The sequence below is a fragment of the Ischnura elegans genome, chromosome 3 (genome assembly GCF_921293095.1).
Source record: "Ischnura elegans chromosome 3, ioIscEleg1.1, whole genome shotgun sequence".
Taxonomy (NCBI): Eukaryota; Metazoa; Arthropoda; class Insecta; order Odonata; family Coenagrionidae; genus Ischnura; species Ischnura elegans.
In genome coordinates, this window is record NC_060248.1 from 13,364,545 (window position 1) to 13,388,414 (window position 23,870).

A 23,870-nucleotide genomic window follows, 5' to 3' on the forward strand; every position below is an offset into this window, starting at 1 on the left:
TTACCGCATTATGGGAAGGTGAACTGGGCACGTTTAATAAGGGTGAAGTGGCTTTAATTCTAAAACCTGAGGCCAAACCGGTTTATTGCCCTCCGAGAGCATTAGCATTTGCGCTCCGAAACAAGGTGGATGAAGAGTTAGACAGGCTTGTTAGGGTGGGAATCCTGCACCCTGTAGACTTCAGTGCGTGGGCCACACCAATAGTACCAGTGGCTAAGAATGATGGCAGTGTTAGGATCTGTGGGGATTTTAAAATTACTCTCAATCCAAATTTACAAATTGAGCGATATCCCTTGCCAAGGGTTGATGAAATATTTGCTAAATTAGAAGGGGGAGAAAAATTCTCAACAATCGACCTTGCCCAGGCTTTTCAGCAACTCACTCTAGATGAAGGGTCGCAGGAGCTTTGTACAATCAACACCCACAGGGGCTTATTTAGATATTGTAGACTTCCCTTTGGAGTTGCTTCTGCTCCAGCAATATTTCAAAGAATAATGGACCAAGTCATGCAGGGATTAAAGGGAGCAGCTTCTTTCCAAGATGACATTATTGTAACAGGTAGGAATGACAAGGAACATTTGGAAAACTTGGACCGGGTGCTGAACAAGCTTTGCGGGTTAGGGTTTAAAGTCAATAGAGGTAAATGTCGGTTCATGGAAATGTCGGTGGAATATCTGGGTCACAAAATTGACAGGGAAGGCCTGCACCCAACTATTTCCAAAGTAGAGGCAATAACTAAATGTCCACCACCTAGAAATGTATCTCAGCTGAGGGCATTCTTGGGGCTAATTGAATATTATTCCAAGTTTCTGCCAAACTTAGCAACCAGGTTGGCCCCCCTTCATGAGCTGCTACGTAAGGAATCCAAGTGGGATTGGTCTGAGAAGTGTGAGGAGGCTTTTCAGTCAGTTAAAACCTCTATTGCTTCAGCTGGAGTCCTTGCACATTACAACCCCTCCTTGCCTATCATTTTAGAATGCGATGCATCTCCGTATGGACTAGGGGCAGTGTTGATTCAGAGATATACAAATGGACTAGAGTGCCCCATTGCTTTTGCTTCAAGATCACTGAGCAAAGCGGAAACTAATTATGCACAAATTGACCGCGAAGCTCTAGCAATCATCTTTGGGGTTAAGAAATTTACCCAATACCTATATGGGCGGAAATTTACTTTGAGAACAGATCACAAGCCCCTGCTTTACATTTTAGGAGAAAAGAAAGGTATTCCCCAAATGGCAGCCAACAGGTTACAGCGCTGGGCAATAATCTTGCAAGGGTATGATTTCCAAATCAAGTACATAAAGGCCACGGAAAATAGGGTTGCGGATGGACTTTCAAGGTTGCCACTTAGAGAAGAGAAGGTAGAAATCAAAGAATTCTCATATATTGAGTTGGGAGAAAGAGAATTTCTGCCGGTTACTGTAAAGAGAGTGCGACAGGAATCTCAAAGGGACCCCCTATTAGCCAAGGTCCTGGACTATTGCATGTTCGGGTGGCCGGTAAAGGGGGAAGAGAATGTAAAGCCCTATTTTAACAGAAAAATGGAACTAAGTGTGGAACAGGGATGCCTGATGTGGGGTAATAGGGTTGTTATCCCTGAAAAGTTGAGGCCCATTATCTTGAACGAATTGCATGCCAGTCATCAGGGCATTGTAAAGATGAAGTCTGTTGCGAGGTCATATGTTTGGTGGCCTAAGCTGGATGAGGACTTAGAAGCGTTAGCTCGGGCATGCACGGCATGTGCAGAAAATAAACCCCTCCCAAATAAAGCCCCTTTGAAATGCTGGGAAAGGCCAGATAAACCATGGGTACGCTTACACATAGATTTAGCTGGTCCGTTTATGAGTAAAGTCTTTCTTGTGGTAGTTGACAGTTCCACAAAGTGGCCAGAGGTTTTTCAGCTGAGTAATAGCAGCTCAGAGGAAATTTTGGGTCACTTAAGAGCTCTGTTTGCAACCTTTGGGCTACCTGAGGAAATTGTGAGTGATAATGGCACACCATTTACCTCTTGGGAATTTCAGAACTTTTGCTCTATGAACGGGATTAGGCACAGGTTTTCCCCTCCATACCATCCTGCTACAAATGGGGCTGCAGAGAACCTGGTAAAGTGTTTCAAAAGCAAGATAAAGACCCTAGTAAACTCAAATGTACCCTTGCACATTGCCTTACAACGGTTCCTGTTTGATTGCAGAATAAGCCCTCATTCCACTACAGGGGAGCCACCCAGTCTGTTGATGTTTGGGCGGGTTCTTAGGTCACGCCTATCACTTCTCAAACCCAGCATTAATCAGACTGTCACCACGAAGCAGGAGCACCAAAAGAGGTCCCATGGCACCTCTACCCAACTGAGGACCTTCAATGTGGGTGACAAAGTGTGGGCTACAGCTTACACCAGAGGAGGAGCAAGACAGTGGAAAGAAACTACTGTTGTGTCAGTGCTGGGATCAAGAAATTACAGGGTGGAGACAAAAGATGGAAGTGTGTGGCATCGCCACATTGATCAGCTCAGGGAAGTGGGGACTGGGGTGATAGGTAGGGCTGAGGAAACTCAGGTTTCGAGTGAAATGAAAAGTGAGTTAATCGTTCCAGGGAAGGCAACTGCTATGAGCTGCAGCAGAAGTGGTAGTTCAGAGCCTGTGGGGTACTGGCAGACAGGGTTGGGAAAGGGTTGTGACAATGTGGGGAGTGTGCAAAATGACTCAATAAAAAAAACAGGGGGGGGATAGTGAACCAAGAGTTGAGGAAATACAAACACGGTACCCTAAAAGGGCAAGAAAAGTAAAAGAAATGTGGAACGTGTGAGCATTGGTGGGGGGGAGTGATGTCAATCATTGAGATTTATTTTTTCTCTTTCTTTCTTTTTTTTGCTAATGTCAGCTGTTCCTCTGTGTATGTAATTAATTCCTTTGTATTATATAATTAGTCTCTTGTTTGTCGGGTTGGGATGTTCCCTCTCTTTTTGGGAAGGGAGGAGTGTGATGTATTACGTTTGTCACTTGATCCTGCCGCTTCACGGCAGGCAATTGTTCCTGGAATAAAAACGTGGTGTTGCCGCCATCTTGGCAGTTGCACGCTGGCACTGGAATGGTCGTGTTGATTTGCCCCGATATACCACAAAAATGCTCCATGTTAACCTTCCTCAATGAGTACAATAGAATAGTAAGTACTTCCAGTGAGTACGAATGGGTATCAAGTGAAATGCTTTTTTGTCATCTATATTAGCCGTGGTAAACCTACTTTGCTTCTTGTGGGCCTATTGATTTATTATGGAGTCTATTAAAATCCGGTACCTTAATACTATCTGAGCACTCAATTATAGAGCTTTTTTCAGGAATGACTCGGAATATCTATTGAGATCTTTCAAATGAAGGGGCAGAGGGCAGTGGCGTAGCCAGGGGGGGTCCGGAACCCCCTCGAAATATAAAAACACAATTATTTTTTCCCATGAAAGATAACACAATATTGATAAAATATTTTTTCAACAAGTGAAGTTTTTTCGATCATGAAAAGCATTAAAATTAGTTTAAAACCGTCTAATTAGTACCGTATTTTTCAAAAATTTTCCCCCCTGATTTCGGACCCCCCCGAACGAAATTCCTGGCAGAGGGGGACTAACCGGAGACGGTGGTGTCCTCGGTGGCCACGTGCGGCACTATAGGCGAAGAGGCGGTCCGCAGCGTCTCGAGCACCGTCGCCTCCACGAAGGGCATCCTGTCCGACAGCCTCAGCGCCCGCTTCCCGCCTCCCGTCGCCTCGTCTGCCTCCGCGCGGATGCGCACAGCCACTTGCGGGTGCTGCGCGGCCGACGCCAGCGCCAACATCAGCAGGTTGCCGATGGCCGAGTGTCCGCCCAGGAAGTCCTCCAGCTCGAAGAGCACGTGTTCCCAAGACAGATGACTCTCGTCGGGCGACTGCTCCAAGTGCGACAGCAGCGCCTCCGTGAAGTCGTAGGACGGCGGCGGTGGCTGCTTATCCCCTCGTCTCGGCTCCACGATGTGCTTCAGGATGAACTGCCGGATGTGCGAGGCGTGTCCGGATAGGCGGCGGAGGTGCGATTGGTAGAGGGGCGCGAGCCACGGCAGGAAGTCCACCGCGTAGCCCTGGTTGATGTCCCAAAAGATGAGGTCGAAACGACGCACGATATCGCGGAACTCCGCGTCTTCGTAGTCGAAGCGCCTGGTGCACATGTAGCGCGTGAAGACGTTGGCGCAGGCCGCTAAAAGCAGCGGCTTGGTGAGGCGCACATCGCGGGCGGCGCCCGGTGGTGGCAGCAGTTGCGACAGCAAGGCCTCCGCCTCGGAGGCGCACGCCTCATCCAGGCGATCGTGGTGCGCGGACGCGAAGCGCGGCGAACAGTGGAGGCGCGCGATGCGGCGACGCGTCCGCTGAAGGTCCGACCAATCGCAGAGCGCCAACGCTGTGGACGGAAAGAAAGGTTATATTAGCGGCTGCGCTCGTTTTTCAGTATCCGCGTGTATAGGAGAGAGATTTGTGAAGCGAGCTGTCGTTTTCTATTGACTGGACGCGATTCTACCAACGCTTGCTATTCTACAAATCTCTTCCTCAGGATTTGTCTCCAAGCGTGACGTCAGCGAATTTAGTCCGAAAAATCGGAAATGCGAAAAAATGGGTTACTTGGTAAAAGAGAGACGTTCGATAAGTACTACTTAGGTGAAGGACTTCAAAAGTATTCATTACTTACCGTATTTTGTAGCTCAGATATGTTGAAAAGAAATTCATTTTGTCACTCGCAGTATGGCTTTGAAAATTGTTGATTTTGTCACTGAAACGCACTTTGGAGTGTGGTGACTCTCTTTCACATTATTTTTTTTCTATAAAAATTCCCACTGCGTTGCAAACACTGATACAATGTGTAGAAAACATTGAGGCAAACAATATATATTATATAACCCAGACAATGGATATGAAAAGTCAAGCATTAACTCTGCAATGAATTATTTCCGTTTCCTTTCGAGGAGCTATGAAGGATTATTTACAGTATTTTGAGAATGATATGTCCAAAATTGCATAACTATATATTGCAGAACTGGCTTCTTGGGTCTGGGTCTCTGGGAACAGAATTAAGTCTTAAAGTATGTGCTTTTTAAAAGTGTTAGACGCTGCTGCATTTCAACCACTTTCATTTTACTTACTTATGGTAAACGGCCAAAATCAATGTTTATTCTCCCGAAGGAAGGAAGTTGGGTGAAAAAGATGATTGCAGCCATTACTCAAATTTGAATATTACTGGCCGCAAAACCTCTAATACAGAGCCCAATTTTGAGTTAGATGCTTTTTTTAGTGGAAAATGGTCGTAATTTATTTAATGCTTGTGTCCTCATGAACTTTTCTTCATTACAAGGTGACAGAACTTCACTTCGGCGAAAAGGGCATAATAGGGAAGTACACTAGTGTTTCAAATGCACCAAACACATTTTTTAAATTAGAGTTCAGAATAACATAATGTCGTAAAACCACAGTTTAAATTCTAATAGTGAATACTTGATTCGAGATGACCGTCCGAAATATGGAAAAATTCAAAGGCCGCTAAAACGGGTGTCCATGTTGAATATTGGCCGTGACGTCACAAGGCAGTAGCAGAAGGCAGCTTCTACGCCGTTTAGTTCTACCACTATTAATGAGTAGAAAAATTACTGAATTTGAGGGTATCCGTTTTTTGCTATCATAAAATATCTTCAGAATATTTATGTGGCTGCTTCTCTTTTGAGTAAATGACTTCATCATTGCGTAATATATTAATATTCATTTACGTGTCAACTTCAAGTTTGGAAAGAGTAGTACGAATAGTACATTGAATCTTTAATAAATAGATGATGGTATTTAATTTTCGCTGGGTATATTTTGGCACAATGCCGTTTATCATGCCAAAACTTTTTTTGTAAGAACTGAGTCAAACTAATAAACCTATTTCAGACGTTTGCTGCAAGACTTATTCGTTGCGTATGTATTCACGCCGGCCGGAACGTTCACCCTTCGCAACTAGAATCATGGGATGTTAGCCTTATTTCCGTGCTGACTGGTTGTTGCAATGGTTCGCTGTCCCGGATGGGTTCAAGAAAAGATAATCTTGGTTGGGAGAAGGAAAATTCCAACGATATATAAATGGTATACCAAACGTTGATGTATTTATGGTCACTGAATTTTTGAAAAAGGAGGACAGGTTCAACGCTCCATAGAAATGCGAGACGTTAAGGCTAAAAAGGGGAGACCACGACCTTGCTCCATTTTTTTCAATTAGGGCCTTAGTTAGGCTGTAATTAATTAATTTTCATGTGTTACTTTTTACAAGTCATATATAAATCCAAAATATCCTCGTGTACCCATTGGGTCGGTTGGGGTAGTGGTAGCGTGTACGATTTCAAGGGAAGATTAGGATCAGGGTTCAAGACTTCATCATAGCATTATTCTTTGTTGTCTTCATGGTAATCATACGGCGTCAAGTTTATCATTAATTATAATTGCAGCAATCATTGACATGAGACAATTTTTTCATCATCATAATGGCGTTTAGGTATTTTAGCAGTGTCATTACAAACGCAGAGATACGATGACTACAAGGGTTGGTGTGCGCTAAAATGTTAATTTTTTCTTTGCTTATACTGACCAACTTCCACATTAAAAATGAAAATCACTCTTGCAAGAGCACATACCATTAAAGGCTCGCGGCAAGCAACAATATGCGTACAGACATAATTAATAAGAACACAAAGCGAATATAAAATGCCATATATCTCGAACACTTGTAATTCACATTACTCCAAAGGGAGTTTACTTACTCAGCACCTACCAGTTTACCTCAGTAGCAGTGCTAAAAGAACCATTCCGAAATATTATTTCAATTAACAAATAGGAGGAAATAAAAGTTGATAACCCTGGACCGGGCGCGCTGGCGTATAAAATACGTCAATCTTTGAAAACCAAGGATTTCAAGATTGTACGTACATTCTGGGCTAGAATAGTCTCGTGTATTCCTACAATGTACTTTGACTGACTGTATTGCTAGTTTTCAAAGTTCGAGGTATTGTAGCTAATTTTTTAGATCAGCAAGATGAACCCGTCACCAGTGGAGTACAAATTACGCCGCGCGACCTGCCGTGTACCTTTATATCTGTATCACCTATAAATGTACTAATTTCAACAAATAAAGATTAACTTTAACAAAAATCGTTTGTTATCATATATGCACATATCATGGGCAAAGTACGCATTTTGCCCGGTCGTGTAAAATAACAGTCGCGCCATAATTATTTAACCAAGCTACTTTCAGTTTATAAATTACGTAGGTCTACGCGGAAGATGCTATATTTTGACTCAACACACTTTCTTATGTGACTGAGGTACCCATTAAGTAAATTATTATAATATAAATATCAATTTGATCTTACAATACCTTCAAATGATCTTCAAAATAGAATATCATCGATAGGTAAGAGTCAGGAGCAGCCTTGAACCATTTATTCCGTAGCTTGTGCTTAAGGCACGAGAATGAATATCTTCTCCAGGCTTTTGTTTCGACGTTGAGATGAAATTTGGAACAAAAAATCATTTATAATTCTATTTTGAATTCATATTTTCGGTACTAGACGACATTTTTAGGAAGCAAACTCCACCGATTCTCGGAAACTCTCGCCGCGCTAAAGAAGGCGACGGAATACAGCGATACTCCACTGGTGACTACTGCCTTGTGACGTCACATCTCAATCAAGATGGAGGCACTGTGTTTCAGCGCAACATGAAATTTTCCGACTTTCAAAACGTTTTAAAGTGCATACCCCAGATGCAGGAAATAAAAGTGACTATACTAATGTTTCTTTTTTAGGCTAAACTTTCAAATTCAGCAATAAAAAAATTAGTGCACTTCCCTATTAGTATGACGGGGGATTTAGATAAATGTCCTGGAAAGAAACTGACCAGCTAATTTATCAGCTTTTAAATGATTGGAAGATTCCACCCATTTGTTTTTCCTGAGTGCTAACTGTAATTGACTTCAAAAACGTACGGACTCTGAAATGAAGATACATCATAAAACTTCACAGTCACGCCTCTCGAACGAGACTACTGGCGCTTCGCTACGACATCAACCGACTGAATGGCGCGCATTAAAAAAAGGAAGTTATGTCGCCGCACCCTATATAAGGCTGCTGCGCATTTTTATGTCAGTAGTCTGATTAAAAACTCATTTTCGTTGTTTTGAAAGTCAATTTTTGACGAAAAAAGACCTGAAAGTTATTCGCAGTGTCGTAGCTAGGAATTTTTGCTTTGGCGGGGGATGAATGGGGATGGGGAAGGGCGACCTTCCACCCCTTTTAGGAAAATTTTGGAAAAATGCCATGCCTGCAAATACATTTTACATAATTTTAGCACTTAAAATTTTGAAAAATCCGTTCATTTCACTTTTAATTGAAATAGCGTTTATGTCAATTCTACGACGAGTGCACTACAACGCTGAATTAAAAAGTAAGCATTAAATTGTGGTTGAAAGTGTAATAGGCTGGTGTTCCTATTGATTTGAGCCGATTGTTTTTGCAGTTGTCAAATATAAAAAAGTAAAGAAAACAAAAAGTATCCAACTTGTTTTAAATAATAAAAGTTAATTTTTGTCTTGAAAAATACAGCAAAGCATTATTATTATTCAATCGGTCAAGTTAGATTTACGAAAATAAGTATCATTTTCGATAAGATCTGTAAATCTAACGATGGGAATTTTGAAGAACGGTCACAACAGCTAACATGGCAGCAGTATCCTCAAATATTGCCAAAGTTTCACGTCTCATTATCACGCTCTATGAATTTGTTTGGAAAACAACAACATCGATTGGGTTATTTTTGCACCTATTTTATTTAGTGAAAATTTCTATCGACTGTCTCATTGGATGGTTTGAAAAGGGGTCGTCATTCCGAAAAAAATACACAATAAAAAAGTTTGTTATATTTTTTACATGGCTGTGATAATTTTTCAAGATATTTTTTCACTTATAACGTCTTACACGAAGCCCGTAATGGACCATTTGATTTACGAAAAAATGTGCATTTCAAAATGCACCTTGTAAAATCGATTTCGAAAGTGAATTCCATGAACGCATAGAAAAATACATGAAAACAATATTGAAAAATAATTCCTTTACTAATTTTAAAATAAGTTCTCGCCTGATTGAGATGAAAATCCAGTTTGGAGATGCGCTATTTTGTGCCCCGAGTGAAAAGTTCGTAGGGAAGAGAGTTTCACAGAATTCGCAGTGGCACCGCCGGATAGGAGAGAAACACTTTTATAAAATACTCAGCCAGGGCGAAAGACGTTCATCAAACTTTTCGATAAATTCATAGGAAAACGGTAGATGCCATAAAACTACACCCATCATATTCCTATGATATAGAGAATTTTCAATTAACCCACTGTAACGGAGTAAAATGCATTAGGCACAGTAAAATAACAAAATAAACATTAATCATTGTTTCTCAGTGTACTGAATAAATACAATAAATATAATGTAAAATAATTATAGCATAGACAGGAAGTACTTAGGAAATACTTTATTGGAAAAATTAACAACAAAAATAAATACAGCTTGTACAAAACAATAACAAATACCTTGCTGCTCTTGGATCTCGTGGACTTTTTTTCGTGTACCTACACCACTCCCTGTAAACATATGCCTCTCTAATTAACATCGGAGCTAAAATTTTCAATCTTGGCAACATGCATGTGTGATAACTTACTGAGAATAACACCGAATATAACGATTTATCGACTAAGAGATACATATAAACATGTTTCGATATTTGGAAAACTACCTCGGTTACGTAGTATTTCAATTCCGTCGCATGAACGGCGATGAAGTTCACATGATTTGCCATTAGAAAAAAAATCCTTTGAATCCTGAATCGAACCACAGACCTTTGGCTTCGCGTGCCACTGCGCAGACCACCAGTGGCGCAGCGAGGGTTGGGGGTTAAAACCCCCCCCAGAGATCAGAGAAATGCTTAGGTTTAATCCATTTTACTTAATTGGATTGATATTACTAATAGAATAGTGTAAGGATTAATAAAATATCCCTCAGAAAGCCGCAAAACTCACCATTTTGAACCTTTTATCTTAAAATTCCGCAAGTTATTAGTCTTGCACCGACCACTTATCCTGGTGGGTATTCCATACCCCCACACACCCCGGTTTTGGTTGAACCTAACCCCCCCCCCCCCCCAGCCTTAATTCCCCTTGCCTTAAGACCACAACTATATTCAGGTCCCATGGAAATTGACCGAAATCATGAACTTGGATAGCGCACAGATGGACGCAGTGGCCCGGAAAGCCAAAGGTCTGTGATTCGATTCCCAGTCCATAGGAATTTTTTTCTAATGGCAATTCATGTGAATTTTACCTAGACTATTCTACGATACCGAAATTTCAGCTGCCGACTTCCCGAGAACGCTGCCCTACCAGTACTCAGGGGCCGAAACGTTGGAAAATATGGACTCAATAGCAAGGCTCGAAACTCGAAAGAAGGTTTTGGGAAAGAAAAGCGTTTCTTAAAGCCTGAATCACCCGGTCATTTTAGTCCGTCCCTCAGAGTGATAGCTCCAGCGATAGGTTTTATATAAAAAACGTCAGTGTTGATTTTTATTATTGGTATGATGCTCCATAGGTTCAGAGAACAAATAATGAGAAGATAATAAGAATATATCTCCGTTAGTTAACATGATTTTTCGATGAAGTAATTGCCTACTCCGCCCTGAACGGGATGTCTATTATAGACTTAAATTGCCGCGTAAATATTTCAACGTTGGCCTGAATAACGTGGTCATTTTTTCCGTCCCCAAGAGTGGTTTTTTAATTTATTTCACACACCACCGAAAGGCACTGTTCGGCCTTTACATCGGGATTGATAGCATATAACAATCAAGCGTTCACAATCATCCATGCCCTGAATAAGGGTAGCTTAGCCAGGTGGGACTCGAACCCGCGACCTTCGGTTTGGCAGGCGAGGACTTCACCCCGCCGCCACCGAGGCTGGAAAGCATCTGGCCGGTTGGATGGCTCCAACAATAGATGTTCATGTACCAAAAGAACGAACGCTCGACGCATCATTTTCTGCAGAGCCGGCCTTAGGGCGGGGCGACTGCCCCGGGCCCCGCGCTTTTGGGGGGCCCCGCGTTCGCGAAAAAAAATTAAAATATACGATAGTTTGAAAACGCAATTTCAACTATTACTGTATTGTTTAGTCCGTGCTAGACAAAAAATAATATTATGAAAAAGGAATAATAATGCAGTAATTTAAAGTAAAAAGCGCGCTTTTTATGTTTCTTTTACGTTATAATTTTATGAATAAATATAATTATAAATTTAATTTGTATTTTCCTATTTTGAACTCAAAGGCGTGATGGTATCATAACGGCGTAATTACGAAGTCTGAATTTGGGAGGGGAACTCATACTTAGCCAGAGAGTGGTAGGGATTCAAAATACTCGAGTTTGTAGATGGGGTATAGAGTTTAATATTTTAAGTGAAGGGCCCCGCACTGAAGGTTCGCCCCTAGCCCCGCACCTGCTAGCGCCGTCACTGATTTTCTGTATCACACAAACACCACCTAGACCAGGTGGTGTTGATCACACAGTCATTCCAATCGTCCCTTTTTCCATAGCTTATTTCACTTTCTGTATTTACAACTGTTATTCAATTATAATGCAAGCGCGGCGTTACAATCGCTGTTATTGGCCGTGCAATAGGGTGGTTTCCTATTACTTTTTTTATTGCCTAAATCGAAATATTATTACTTCTGGAGTACGTATTTCACGCTTTTAGATTTTTAAAGGACGATATCTATTTTTCGCGATTAAATGAAAAGTGAATATTTTCAAGCGTGCGAAAACGCGACGGGTAAGTATGAATGCCGGGAAAACTCCCGTGTGACGTCGTTCTGTTCCCGCTGCCGCAAGTGAGGTGACCTTGGGGCGAGGCTCTGAGCGCTGATACGACGCAGGATGCAGGCAGGTAGCAGAGTACCATGCTAGCTGGTAGCGCTTGGCTTAAATAAGGATTATTAATACTTTATCAAACGAAGAAAACTTTCCGACCTTAGCCAGTTTTAATAGGTGATTATTAAGAGATGTTTCCCTGAGCTCTGTGCCTCATGCATGCATTGGTAATCTCAGACGATGTAAAACTCCTATCTACTCGTATAGAAACTAGGTCCCTTTGACGTCACGTGGAGTGGCATCGCATGGGATCCAATCTGGCCTCTTTCGAATGAGATTAAAATTGGCCATTGCCATTCGTCTAAACTGGGATTTCCAAAACCAAATAATTTGTATATTATGAATACAGTAATGGTAGGTAACGAATCGCAATCAATGTTTTACGTTTTCTCTGATGAAGGTAACTACCCTATTTGATCGGCTGATAGACGGGACCAGCGATAATTTCAGCAATGGGCTGGGATTTCCATCCCTGGAGCCACAGCGGGAAATGATCGTGTGAAACGGTCATTTATCCGCAATCATTGGAGCGATCGCTGAAGCTATCGCTCACGTATGGACGGAAAAAATGATCGTGCGATTTCGCCTAAAGTGATGGAGAAAAGGATAAGAATGATTGAAAACCCGATGATTGGAAATGAATTCAATATTCCACGCTTTGCCAATGATGTTGCTACTGTACAAAAGCAGGAACCAAGGAATACCTATATATATAACTCACGGAGCGCAGATAAAGAATTGTTTCAGATATAAAACACTTACATAATGAAAAAAGAAAACTAGTCACTTGCTTTCAAACGAGAGAAAGCTGTGGCTAACGTTTCCCTTAAGAGGGTAAAGAGAGATTGGAGCGAGTATTTGTACCTCGGGTGAATGTTTGTTTGGGATGGAAGAGGCATCAAACTCTATATATCCCAAACTTAGATAGCCTTTGTGGCAGAAAGGTTGTTACTGCTCCTGGGCTGGAGGAGGCGAGGGAGCGGTTACGCGTGAGTTTATTCGTGAGGGCGCTACATTCGATCAGAAGCATATCTTCAACGTTTTGCAATATAACTTTGTGGCACCTAGAAATCGTGGCTAAGTATTGAAACTTACAATCAGTTAATTCCGCGAAACTTATTATTTGGCAAATATATTTTTACCTGTCGTAGACGAAGGTCGATAAATTGAATTTTATTAAGAACTTGAACTTATGACATACTATGCCAAGCTATTCGATAAGGATCTGCAATCAATATATTTGCAAGAATCGTTTCATTTTTCTCGTAATTGCATTCCCCTCAGTCAATATATTCTCCTATTGTATTATGTTCCTTGCTTAGGTGTTGTGCGGAGAACACTCCATCCGTTGGATAGGACGCTAAGCCGTGGTACCCTTTGCGCCTTTCTTAAATAGGGCCTGATAACACTAACGAGTTCTCCTTTGTACATAGCCCACATAAGAATGGCTGTAATGGCCTAAACTGGAACAAAGGCCCAATGGAAACACATTTATATATTGTGTCAAATTATTAAAAACAATTATTATCTTACCTGTATAAACAAATAGAATTTAACACCAATACAGAAAAACGCATTACACGTAAGAAAGAAACTCTATCAATAGGGTAGTTTCCTTCATCAAAGAAAATGAAAGGCATTAATTGCGATTCGTTACCAACCATTACTGTATTCATAATATACAAATTATTTGGTTTTAGAAATACCGGTTTAGACGAATGGCAAGGGTCAATTTTATCCTCATTTGAAAAAGGTCAGATTGGTGCCCATGCGATGCCACTCCACGTGACGTCACAGGGACCTAGTTTCTATACGAGTAGATAGGAGTTTTACATCGTCTGAGATTACTAATGCATGCATGAGGCACAGAGCTCAGGTAGACATCTATTAAAAATCACCTATTAAAATTGCCTAAGGTCGGAAATTTTCCTTCGTTTGATAGGGTATTAATAATCCTTATTTAAGCCAAGAGCTACCTGCTAGCAGGGTACTCTATGGTACCGCCATGCTCGGCAGCAAGCAACCTGTATCGTAGCGGCGTTCATAGTCTCGCACCCAGGTGGCCTCACACAGCAGCTGCCATACGCCACACGGGCTTTTCCCAGCATTCATACTTAACTGTCGCGTTTTCGCGCGCTTGAAAATTTTCACTTTTCATTAAATCGTGAAAAATAGATATTGTCATTTAAAAATCTAAGAGCGTGAAATACGTACTTCAGGAGTAATAATTTTTCGATTCAGGAAATAAAAAAATAGGAAACCACCCTATTCGAACATATCGAACCATTTTGTATGGAAAGTCTTTCCTCATTTGCTTTTGCAATTTATGGAAGTTTTTGCCAGAGATAATGACATTACTTAATTACGCTAAGGTATTCAATGCAAAACTACCAGAAACTTCTTCAAATTGATATTCTGTTTTTAATTATCTACTTAAAGTATTAATTGTTTTGTAAATTGTATTCTATTATTTTGTGTTTGGTGCCATACTCTGCACTGTTGTATGAATTTATGCGATTTGATGCGCTCTGTAGCATATCTGATTTCTTAATGCTACCCCTTATCTTCTATATTTAAAATATCGTCGCAGGGGCGTAATCAGGACGATGTGTTTGGGGGGCCAACACTGGGGAAGGGGGTAGAACCCCTTTCTGGAGAAAATGTGAAAATATTTATCTCTATAAAACACATTTCATGCTTTTTGGATCTTAAAATTACAAAATTGATGGGTATTCGGGAAGCTGTTTTGCTAAAACACATTGGAGGAGTAGAATAAATTTGTTCATAGTCTAATATTTTTCTGCTACAATTAATTGGGTCGTTGGGCGGTGTCCACTGTGCCCACTGGGGTACAGTGGCCCCCCCTTACTATGCCACTTTGACGTAGTATGGAGGTATTAAGTTGGACTCTGTGACTAACGTATTCATAAGTTGTGTAAGCTTCTTCTGCTATTAGGGATAGACTTGTCCCAGAGTAAATAAAGTGATCTATTATTATATATTATCAATTGAAAATATTTTGTCTCATCCTCTCCCAGGGGCGCAGCCAGGAATTAAGGCTAGGGGGGGTTTCAGGCGCAACTAATACTGGGGGGCTTGGGGGTATTGCATACCTGCCAGGTTAATCGGGAGGTGCGGAGTCCTTCCGCCGGAAAAAATTAAGATAAATGGTTCAAAATGGTGATTTTTACGGCCTTCTGAGGGATATTTTATTAATCCTCACACTATTCTATAAGCAATAATAATTCAATTAAGTAAAATAGATTTAACTTTAAAATTCCTGTGAGCTATGGGGGGGCCGGTTTATCCCCCAAACCCCCCCACCCCCCCTACGCTGCGCCACTGTCCTCTTCTAACCCGTAGAGCGTAGACTCACCTTTGACGTACATATATTTGATATTATCATCCTCTTCAAACCTATTTTCCGTTAAGCACAGGCATATATAACCATACTCACCATTAGAAACAAGTTGTAGATCCATTTGAGAACGAAAAGTGAGAGTTGAATTCGGTCGGTGTTTACCAATTGGAAAGATGCGTGAAATTAGCAAAGTTTCAATCTATTTATGAAGGCATAGCATAGAGAATTGTCATGGGGGGTCGGGTGGATGTGTTGGCTTCATACCTCATGGGATCGTGTACTCATCTCGGCGGTGTCGGCGAATTTTCAGAGATCTGCTACCGCTGTGAGGCTCAAGGAGGCGAGTAGACGGTTGCACAAGAGCATATTCGTTTGGGCGCTGCATGGATCAGAAGCTTATCTTCCATGTTTTGCGAGGTTACTTTGTGAATACACTTTTGCTAGCTATGAAACAGCCTATTGGGAATCTTTACAGGAGTGTAGAGCAAAGTACAGGCTAAATTTACTTCGAAAATTTGGAGAAGAGTTTTTCCCCTGACGACGGGAAACATATCCTTCGTTTGCCAATGCACTATGGAAGACGTTATCTCGACAAAAAATAAAGGATAAATACTTCGAATCAGAGAGTTTTGAAATGCCATTCTTTCCTTGTACTATTAGAGATAGCAACGGTGTCTCCATTAATGACGTCACTCACTAGGAAATTACATGTTAATTTTAGATTCTTCTAACCTTGCATGTATTTACCATATAAATTACCAACCGTTGCGTTGGTATGATTTGCCTTTGCATGAATGTGCAAGTATCTTATCCGTTATGTTTTTATGACTGTGTGGTGTGCATGTTGGAGTCCTCTTACATGTTGCTGATTAGTCACTAGGGTTATGACTTTTTGTAAAAAATTTGATTTCCTGTACCACAAAAGGATGAACTTTTGCCTAAAAATAATGTCAAAGGCTTATTTTAGATCTATTATTTAAAAACGTACCCCAACAAGAAATTGCTAATTATAATTTCAGTCATATACAAGGTACATCCATGTTCTTTCTAGAGTCCACTCAAACGTTCTTCAAAGATCTCAATCTGTATGATGGAACTCTATAGAGTAGTCTAGATGTTTGTAAGGCTTTCTAAAGTCTTTTATGACAGTATTGAACTTTAAAATACTTAATAGAAGTGTTCAGAAAGTTCTAGAACATTCTCCAATGTTTAAGTATGTAACTGTATAAGTTTGTGCTCATCTTATTAATTTGTTCCAAGTCTCCAACTGCAATTTGAAATCATAATGTCACCAATGGTCACCACCCGCCAAACACATTGAGGTGGCTCGCGGGGTATTATGAGATTGTGGATTCCTGCTTTAAATGGCCTGCACTTCTGCCCTCTTCGAAAGACGTGGTCCCCTTGGCGCCTTTCTTAAATAACAGGCTAAAGCCGAGTTTCTCTCCATCCTTCATTCTCCACCCCCTCCGTCAACGCGCAAATAGGGTAGTTTCCTTCACCAAAGAAAACGAAATGCATTGATTGCTATTCGTTACCCACCATTAGGGTTTTCATAATATACAAATTATTTGGTTTTAGAAATCCCGGTTTAGACGAATGGCAGGGGTCAATTTTATCCTCATTTGAAAAAGGCCAGATTGGCGCCCATGCGATGCCACTCCACGTGACGTCACAGGGACCTAGTTTTATACGAGTAGATAGGAGTCTTAATTGTCTAAGATTACTAATGCGTGCATGAGGCACAGAGCTCAGGGAAACATCTCTTAATAATCACCTATTAAAACTGGCTAAGGTCGGAAAGTTTTCTTCGTTTGATAAGGTTTTAATAATTCTTATTTGAGCCAAGCGCTACCAGCTAGCAGGGTACTCTGCTACCTACTAGCATCCTGCGTCGTATCAGCGCTCAAAGCCTCGCCCCAAGGTCACATCACAATGCGGTAGCGGGAACCAGAATGACGTCACACGGAGATTTCCCGGCATTCATACTTAGCCGTCGCATTTTCGCGCGCTTGAAAATTTTCACTTTTCATTCAGTCGCGAAAAATAGATATCGTCATTTAAAAATCTAAAAGCGTGAAATACGTAATCCAGGAGTAATAATCTTTCGATTTAGGCAATAAAAAAATTATAGGAAATCACCCTATTGAGCACATTCGCTACGAGGTATTGCATAACACCAAGGCGCTGCAATGTAACTCTGCCTCACTTATGGATAGAAATTTAGTTATTAATGTAGAAAAATACATTGAATATGAACGATAAAAACAATACTTGAATCGACTATTTCATAATCACCGTGTACAATACGAATGATGGCGATGGGGCTCATTTTTGGGACTGCAAATAAGCATGACTGAATAAGAGAATAATCGCCTATGGATATGAAGGTGCTAAAAAGAATACATCTTTTTTGCACCTCCATGTCCATAGGCGATGATTATAACCATGCTAACGATTGATATATTCATGTACAACGTTTCCATTTGAAGATAGCTAATCCTTCGTATTTGTAGGAATTGACATTGGAAATAGATACCTAATCAAAATATGAACAAATTAATGCAGATATTTTCAGTTTAAGTTCAGAAAATAATACAGTAAGTGTATACATTTATTGAGGAAAATGTTATTATTATTATTGTATTGTACAAGTTACAAGTTGGCTATTTGCCTGGTGGTAACAGTTTATACAAAATAAAAAAAAAACAAAAATATTGTAAATGAAAATTACATCACCAAAATGAAACTAGATAGTGGATATTTAAAATTCAATGATATTAATTTTCCAATATAAATCCTCTACACCTCTTCTTGAAAATCCTTACGCTGTTAGGGTCGGGCTTAAACAGTTCTGTAGGGAGTCTATTCCATTCCGTAATCGTCCTGTTGAGGTACGAGAATTTCTTTACGTCAGTCCTTTGTGGCCGGCATTTCATCTTGTATTGGTGATCATGCCTACCAATATAGCTGGGGTATTCAATCTTCTTCCGTAGTTCCCCCATGCCTTATCCCACTTAAGTGTGCGGAAGAGTGCGCAAAGCCTATTTATTTTTCTTCTCCGTCCTAGTGTTATGATGAGATAAACGTAGCGATTCTCGCAAAGATATTGATTTCAGTCTCAAAGGAACTTCATCCGTATGATCAACCAAATTGTTATCAGCAAACGTAGTGGCAGTTAGGGCGGACGCAATATAGCTTGGATGTGTTGCATATCACCAAGGCGCGAGGAAAGTAATCCCTCCCAAAACATCGACCTTAATTCGCCCCTTGGTTCTGGCAATGTAGTACACACTGAACATAGTACATAATTATGTCTAAGGTTATCGCCGTAGCTCGCTATGGGATAAAAATCAAAGCGTGTATAAAAGGTGCAATAGGCTCTTAAATGCTAGCACTGGTTGTCTGCCTTGCTTCGTTTTTTCATCGCTGGATAGAAATTCTTTGAATCGTGGACTCTGTTATGCCGCAAAGAAATCAGGTTCAGCCGTTGTTTTTAATTTCGCAACCAAGCGCTCACACAATTCTTCGTTTCGTTTAAATGCCAAGGAATCGAATATTTGAATGGTAATTTTGCTACACGTATAGCCTTAGTAGTCGTCGAAATTTTCATTTTGTCGCTCCGTAGCAGATATGACAAAATAATCATGAAAAATGTCTTTAAAAACCCTTGAAAATTATGAATGTATTTTTTGAAATCCTACCAATTGTGACGCCACGATCGCCGAAACATCTTGACCACAGGAAGCGACCATAGTCGCTGAAAAAAAGCGTTGATAAATTGACTCGTGGATCAATTAAATTTTCAATAATTTGTACGCATTACAGATACTATGACTCCTCATTCCTCTAACTCTCATTCCTCTGATTCAGAATAACCTTTGGTTTTATTATATAAAATTTTCGAAGATAAGGCTATCGCTTTGTGGAGAATGCTTACCAATCACCAATTTCGCTGAACACAATTTATTTCAATGTCTTTTTAAGGTTTCGGAACTCTACTGTCGTTTTCGGGAGCCCAACTGTGAGCTTTCAATGAGGAAGTGCAGAATAAAAAACTGCTTACTTCAGACACGGTATTTTATGAAACTAAGATGGTTAATATTGCTACCAAAATATAAGAACGCGAGTACAAATGAGTTGACAATAGATTATTCCATCGTCAAGTAAATACACACACTCCGAAAAATCGATCGTTTCCCAAGCAGAGAAATCTCACGAATTATGCCGTTACGCACTTGATAATTATTTTCCCACCGTGTACAACCGCAGGAAGAGTTTGTCTCTCGCCTTCAACAGGTGAATTTTCTTCTTTTCCGTTTCATTCACTAAATTGCCTGAATCGCAAGATTAAGATTTTTCCGTCCTTCAAGGGAATACGGTCATTCTCAACCTCATGATTCATGAGATTTATGCATTGGGGAAGCGATCGTATTTTTAGGAGTCAACGTATTTACTTGACGATGGAATGATCTACTATTAACTCATTAGTAGAGATACGTGAAAATAGCACTTTTATTTTTATTTTATCGCACTTTCAATAACTGTTTGTCGCATTTTGTAGCGTCTATTTTTTATTTTCATAATGAGGTAGATGACGATAAAATGTAATGTAACACAGTTATATGACAAAATACAGAATATTTTAAATAATTATGTTGTAGAACAATAATAAATTAAGGAATAACACGTATAGTGGCGGAGGTGTAGCTTGCCAGCGCCCACTTGTAGTTCGCGGCCACGTAGAGTCCCAGCCAACTAGTAGCTGGCCAGTCGCTCACATGCTTTAAGCGGTGAGTGTCGGCGGAGCATTTAAACTGCGCTCGGCACAAAATGTACGAATTTTGCCGTCGAAAAGGCAAATTAACGTAAAAATATCATAAAACTCCTATCATCGCACCTATATCTCATTTATTTGCGCACATTGCATCTATATCGCATTTATCGCATTTGCAATTTTCACGCATCTCTACTCATTAGTACTCGCGTTCTTATATTTTTGCGGCAACCTTAACCATTCTAGCTTCATACAATTGCGTTTCTGAACTGTGCAGTTTTTTATTCTGCACTTTCTAATTGAAAACTCACTGTTTTTCCATCGCTTACACCAATGGGACTACGTAGAGGAGACCCGATTCCATCCCAAAGGAGACCGATTTCTGTTTCCACTTCGGTCGCATTTTAATCGGTTTTCAAAAGTGTCCGCGGCGCGGTGATGAGTGCAATGCGATCCACTTTTCTCCAACATTTTGAAGCGTAATGTTGTGATTTCTATGAATGGCATTGAGCTTTAATGTATTTAATAGATCACATCTTCGGGTAGGTATATAAATTTCGGTTCAAACCGCCAATTATACCTTATATCCTCGTGAAACTCTGATCAATTTATCCGTCAGCGATGCGAGTGACGACTTTTGTTAGCCCAATTAAATACACCATGGTTACCAACCATTTTTGAAGCCAACTTGAGAATCTCCTTTTGTAAAATTCGTGGCTTACACCGACACTTTCCGCATTTAAAACTGTCATTCAGTCAAAAGCCAAGAGTGGCATTACAATCGCTCAAAGCGGCCGTACGTTCTTATTGGCCGAAAGACGGTGACAGCGATGGTTTCAGCGACGGAAAAAGGGGCGTGCCGAGTGATGAAAAAAAAGGGATAGGATTTCCATCCCTGGAGCCATCGCGGAAAATGATTGCGTAAAACGGTCACATTTCCGCCGTCATTGGCTCGGAAGGGACGGGGAAATAATGATCGCGTGATTCAGGTTTTATCGAATATCTTCGATAAACAATGGAGACTCCCAATCGTTAGAAACCTTTGAGCAATTCAACAAACGGAACTTTATCTGCGTCAACGCTGTGAGGCACTTAAACTTATATAAGTACGTACCCATGTGAGATGTGTAAATATTTCCATGTCTATTTTTCCTTTCTGTCTTTGGTTTCTCTCCTTCCTTGCCTTAGGTCCCAGAACGGCTTGTCATTTGTTTGGCAACGATTTTCCTCTTCGGTAACAACGGACGACGCAATGCAGATCATATGATGCACACACGTCCAAGGGTCCACCTCTCCAACCCAAAATGAATGAATGAAGATTACTTGTGCTCTGGGTTTCCTCATAAGAGCGAATACAAATAGCAAATTCTGCTCAAACAATAAAAATAAAATAATCCTGACACAATTTTCATGACAATAAGAAGATAAAATATTACACCGAAGTTAAAATTCACTTAAGCACTTGGTGAGAGCTACTGAATAATAATGAGGAGGAAGCGACAATTCGAACAAAAAGTTTAAGATAATTTGTGATAATTCACCGTGAAAATAAATTTATATTTCTTCAAGTCGGTGCTCACCAAGGTAATAATTAAAATGTTTTTATTTGAAAAAAGACAGTGGAGAGGAATGCTTTATAGATAACGACGCAGAATTGCAGATATTACAACCAGAGATAAGTTAAGAATCATGAGTCATTATAATAATCAGGTAGATGGAGGATATACTAATGTACGGTGAAAGAAATCTTCACCGTTCACTCATCTTTTCTCTAGTTCAAAATAAGACAAAGGGAAAGTTTCCGACCATTTTTAATGAGTTGGTGACTTCATTAGGGCTCTGGCTCGTCAACTCGTTCAGGAGAAACCGATCATTGAAGGAAAGAATCGCTCTCGGGAGTGTAAACGACGACAAACCACACAAGCCCGATGTGTTGGGGAAGTGGTAACCCGCTTCGAATTATTTCTTGACGTCATCGAATTATTTGCGAAAGGGTTTTGGCTAACATTATAGCTCGTGAGGTAGGAGACGGATCGAAAAACTGAAAAATAATCTCAATGGAAATGTTTGAAATCATCATTACGAGAGGATCATCAGGTCAGTTGGTTTTCTGCCCTTCACTGGCAGCTGTCCCAAAAACCAAAATCGTCTCCATTGCACTCTGTCCGAGGCACTCCGTCCCTTAAGTTTCCCTGTAGCTTCTTCCAAACCTCACCGCGCCCGTCATCCTTCTTCTTCCTCTTATCTTTTCTCCTTCCACTGATCCCTATGTCCAGGTAGCCTACGTCAAAAGATGCAGGGGTGCAGCTAGGAATAGGGTAGTTTCCTTCATCAAAGAAAACGAAAGGCTTTGATTGCGATTCCTTACCCACCATTAGTGTATTCATAATATACAAATTATTTGGTTTAAGAAACACCGGTTTAAACGAATGGCAATGGTCAATGTTATCCTCATTTGAAAAGGGCCAGATTGGCGCCTATGCGATGCCACTCCACGTGACGTCACAGGGACCTAGTTTCTATACGAGTAGATAGGAGTTTTACATCGTCTGAGATTACCAATGCATGCATGAGGCACAGAGCTCAGGGAAACATGCCTAAATAATCACCTATTAAAACTGGCTGTGGTCGGAAAGTTTTCTTCGTTTGATAAGGTATTAATAATCCATATTTAAGCCAAGCGCTACCAGCTAGCATGGTACTCTCTACCTGCTAGCATCCTGCGTCGTATCAGCACTCGAAGCCTCGCCCCAAGGTCACCTCACTTGCGGCAGCGGGAACCATAACGACGTCACACGGAGTTTTCCCAGCATTCATACTTAGCCGTCGCGATTTCGCGCGCTTAAAAATGTTCACTTTTCATTTAATCGCGAAAAATAGATATCGTCATTTTAAAATCTAAAAGTGTGAAATACGTACTCCAGGAGTAATAATCTTTCGATTTAGGCATTAAAAAAATAATAGGAAACCCCCCTATTGAGTCTAGGGGGGTTTTCAGGCACAACTAATACTTGGGGGAAGGGGGGGACTGGTGTATTAGCATACCCGCCAGGGTAAGCGGGAGGTGCGAAGGGTCCTCCGCCAGAGGGACCATATTTTACTAATCCTTACACTATTCTATAAGCAATATTAATCCAATTAAGTAAAATAGATTAAACTTGAAAATTTCTCTGAGCTCTGGGAGGAAGGGTTTACCCCCGAAACCCCCTTAAAAGATGTGGCCCGCGTTAAGTCAAACCAATGAGAAAGCGTCTCGTCACACGTGACTATTATCGATAATTGCCTTCATTGCATTTATTTGCATATACAAACTTGGTCCTTCTAAGCTATATGGCTCATCAGAAGGTTCCAGTTATTCAATACAACATGTGGCACATTGAGAGCATAGCATTTATATTACAAGTTTCAACTTCAACTTTAGGGGCTTTTATAGAAACTATGATAATTTAATATATTTTGTACACTTCAGATTGAAATAAAGAAATTACAAGTTTACAATATCACTTATTAACCAATCTTTCACTTTTCTTTTAATGTCGCCGAAGATACAACTAATCTTTATCCTCATTTGAAAACGGCCAGATTGGCGACCATACGATGCCACTCCACGTGACGTCACAAGGACCTGGATTCTATACGAGTAGAAAGGAGTTTTACATCGTCTGAGATTACCAATGCATGCATGAGGCAAAGAGCTCAGGGAAACATGCCTTAATAATCACCTATTAAAATTGCCTAAGG

The 23,870-nt window shown here is 40.6% G+C and overlaps 1 protein-coding gene across 1 annotated transcript in view; it reads right to left on the minus strand.

The window, feature by feature from the left end:
* Positions 1 to 23,870, minus strand: part of LOC124155460 (cytochrome P450 307a1-like) — a 37,704-nt gene that overhangs the window by 6,030 nt on the left and 7,804 nt on the right. The window contains exon 2 of the mRNA XM_046529291.1: positions 3,617 to 4,417. Within this exon, the coding sequence (XP_046385247.1) occupies positions 3,617 to 4,417 (801 nt within the window). The remainder of the gene's footprint in view (positions 1 to 3,616; positions 4,418 to 23,870) is intronic.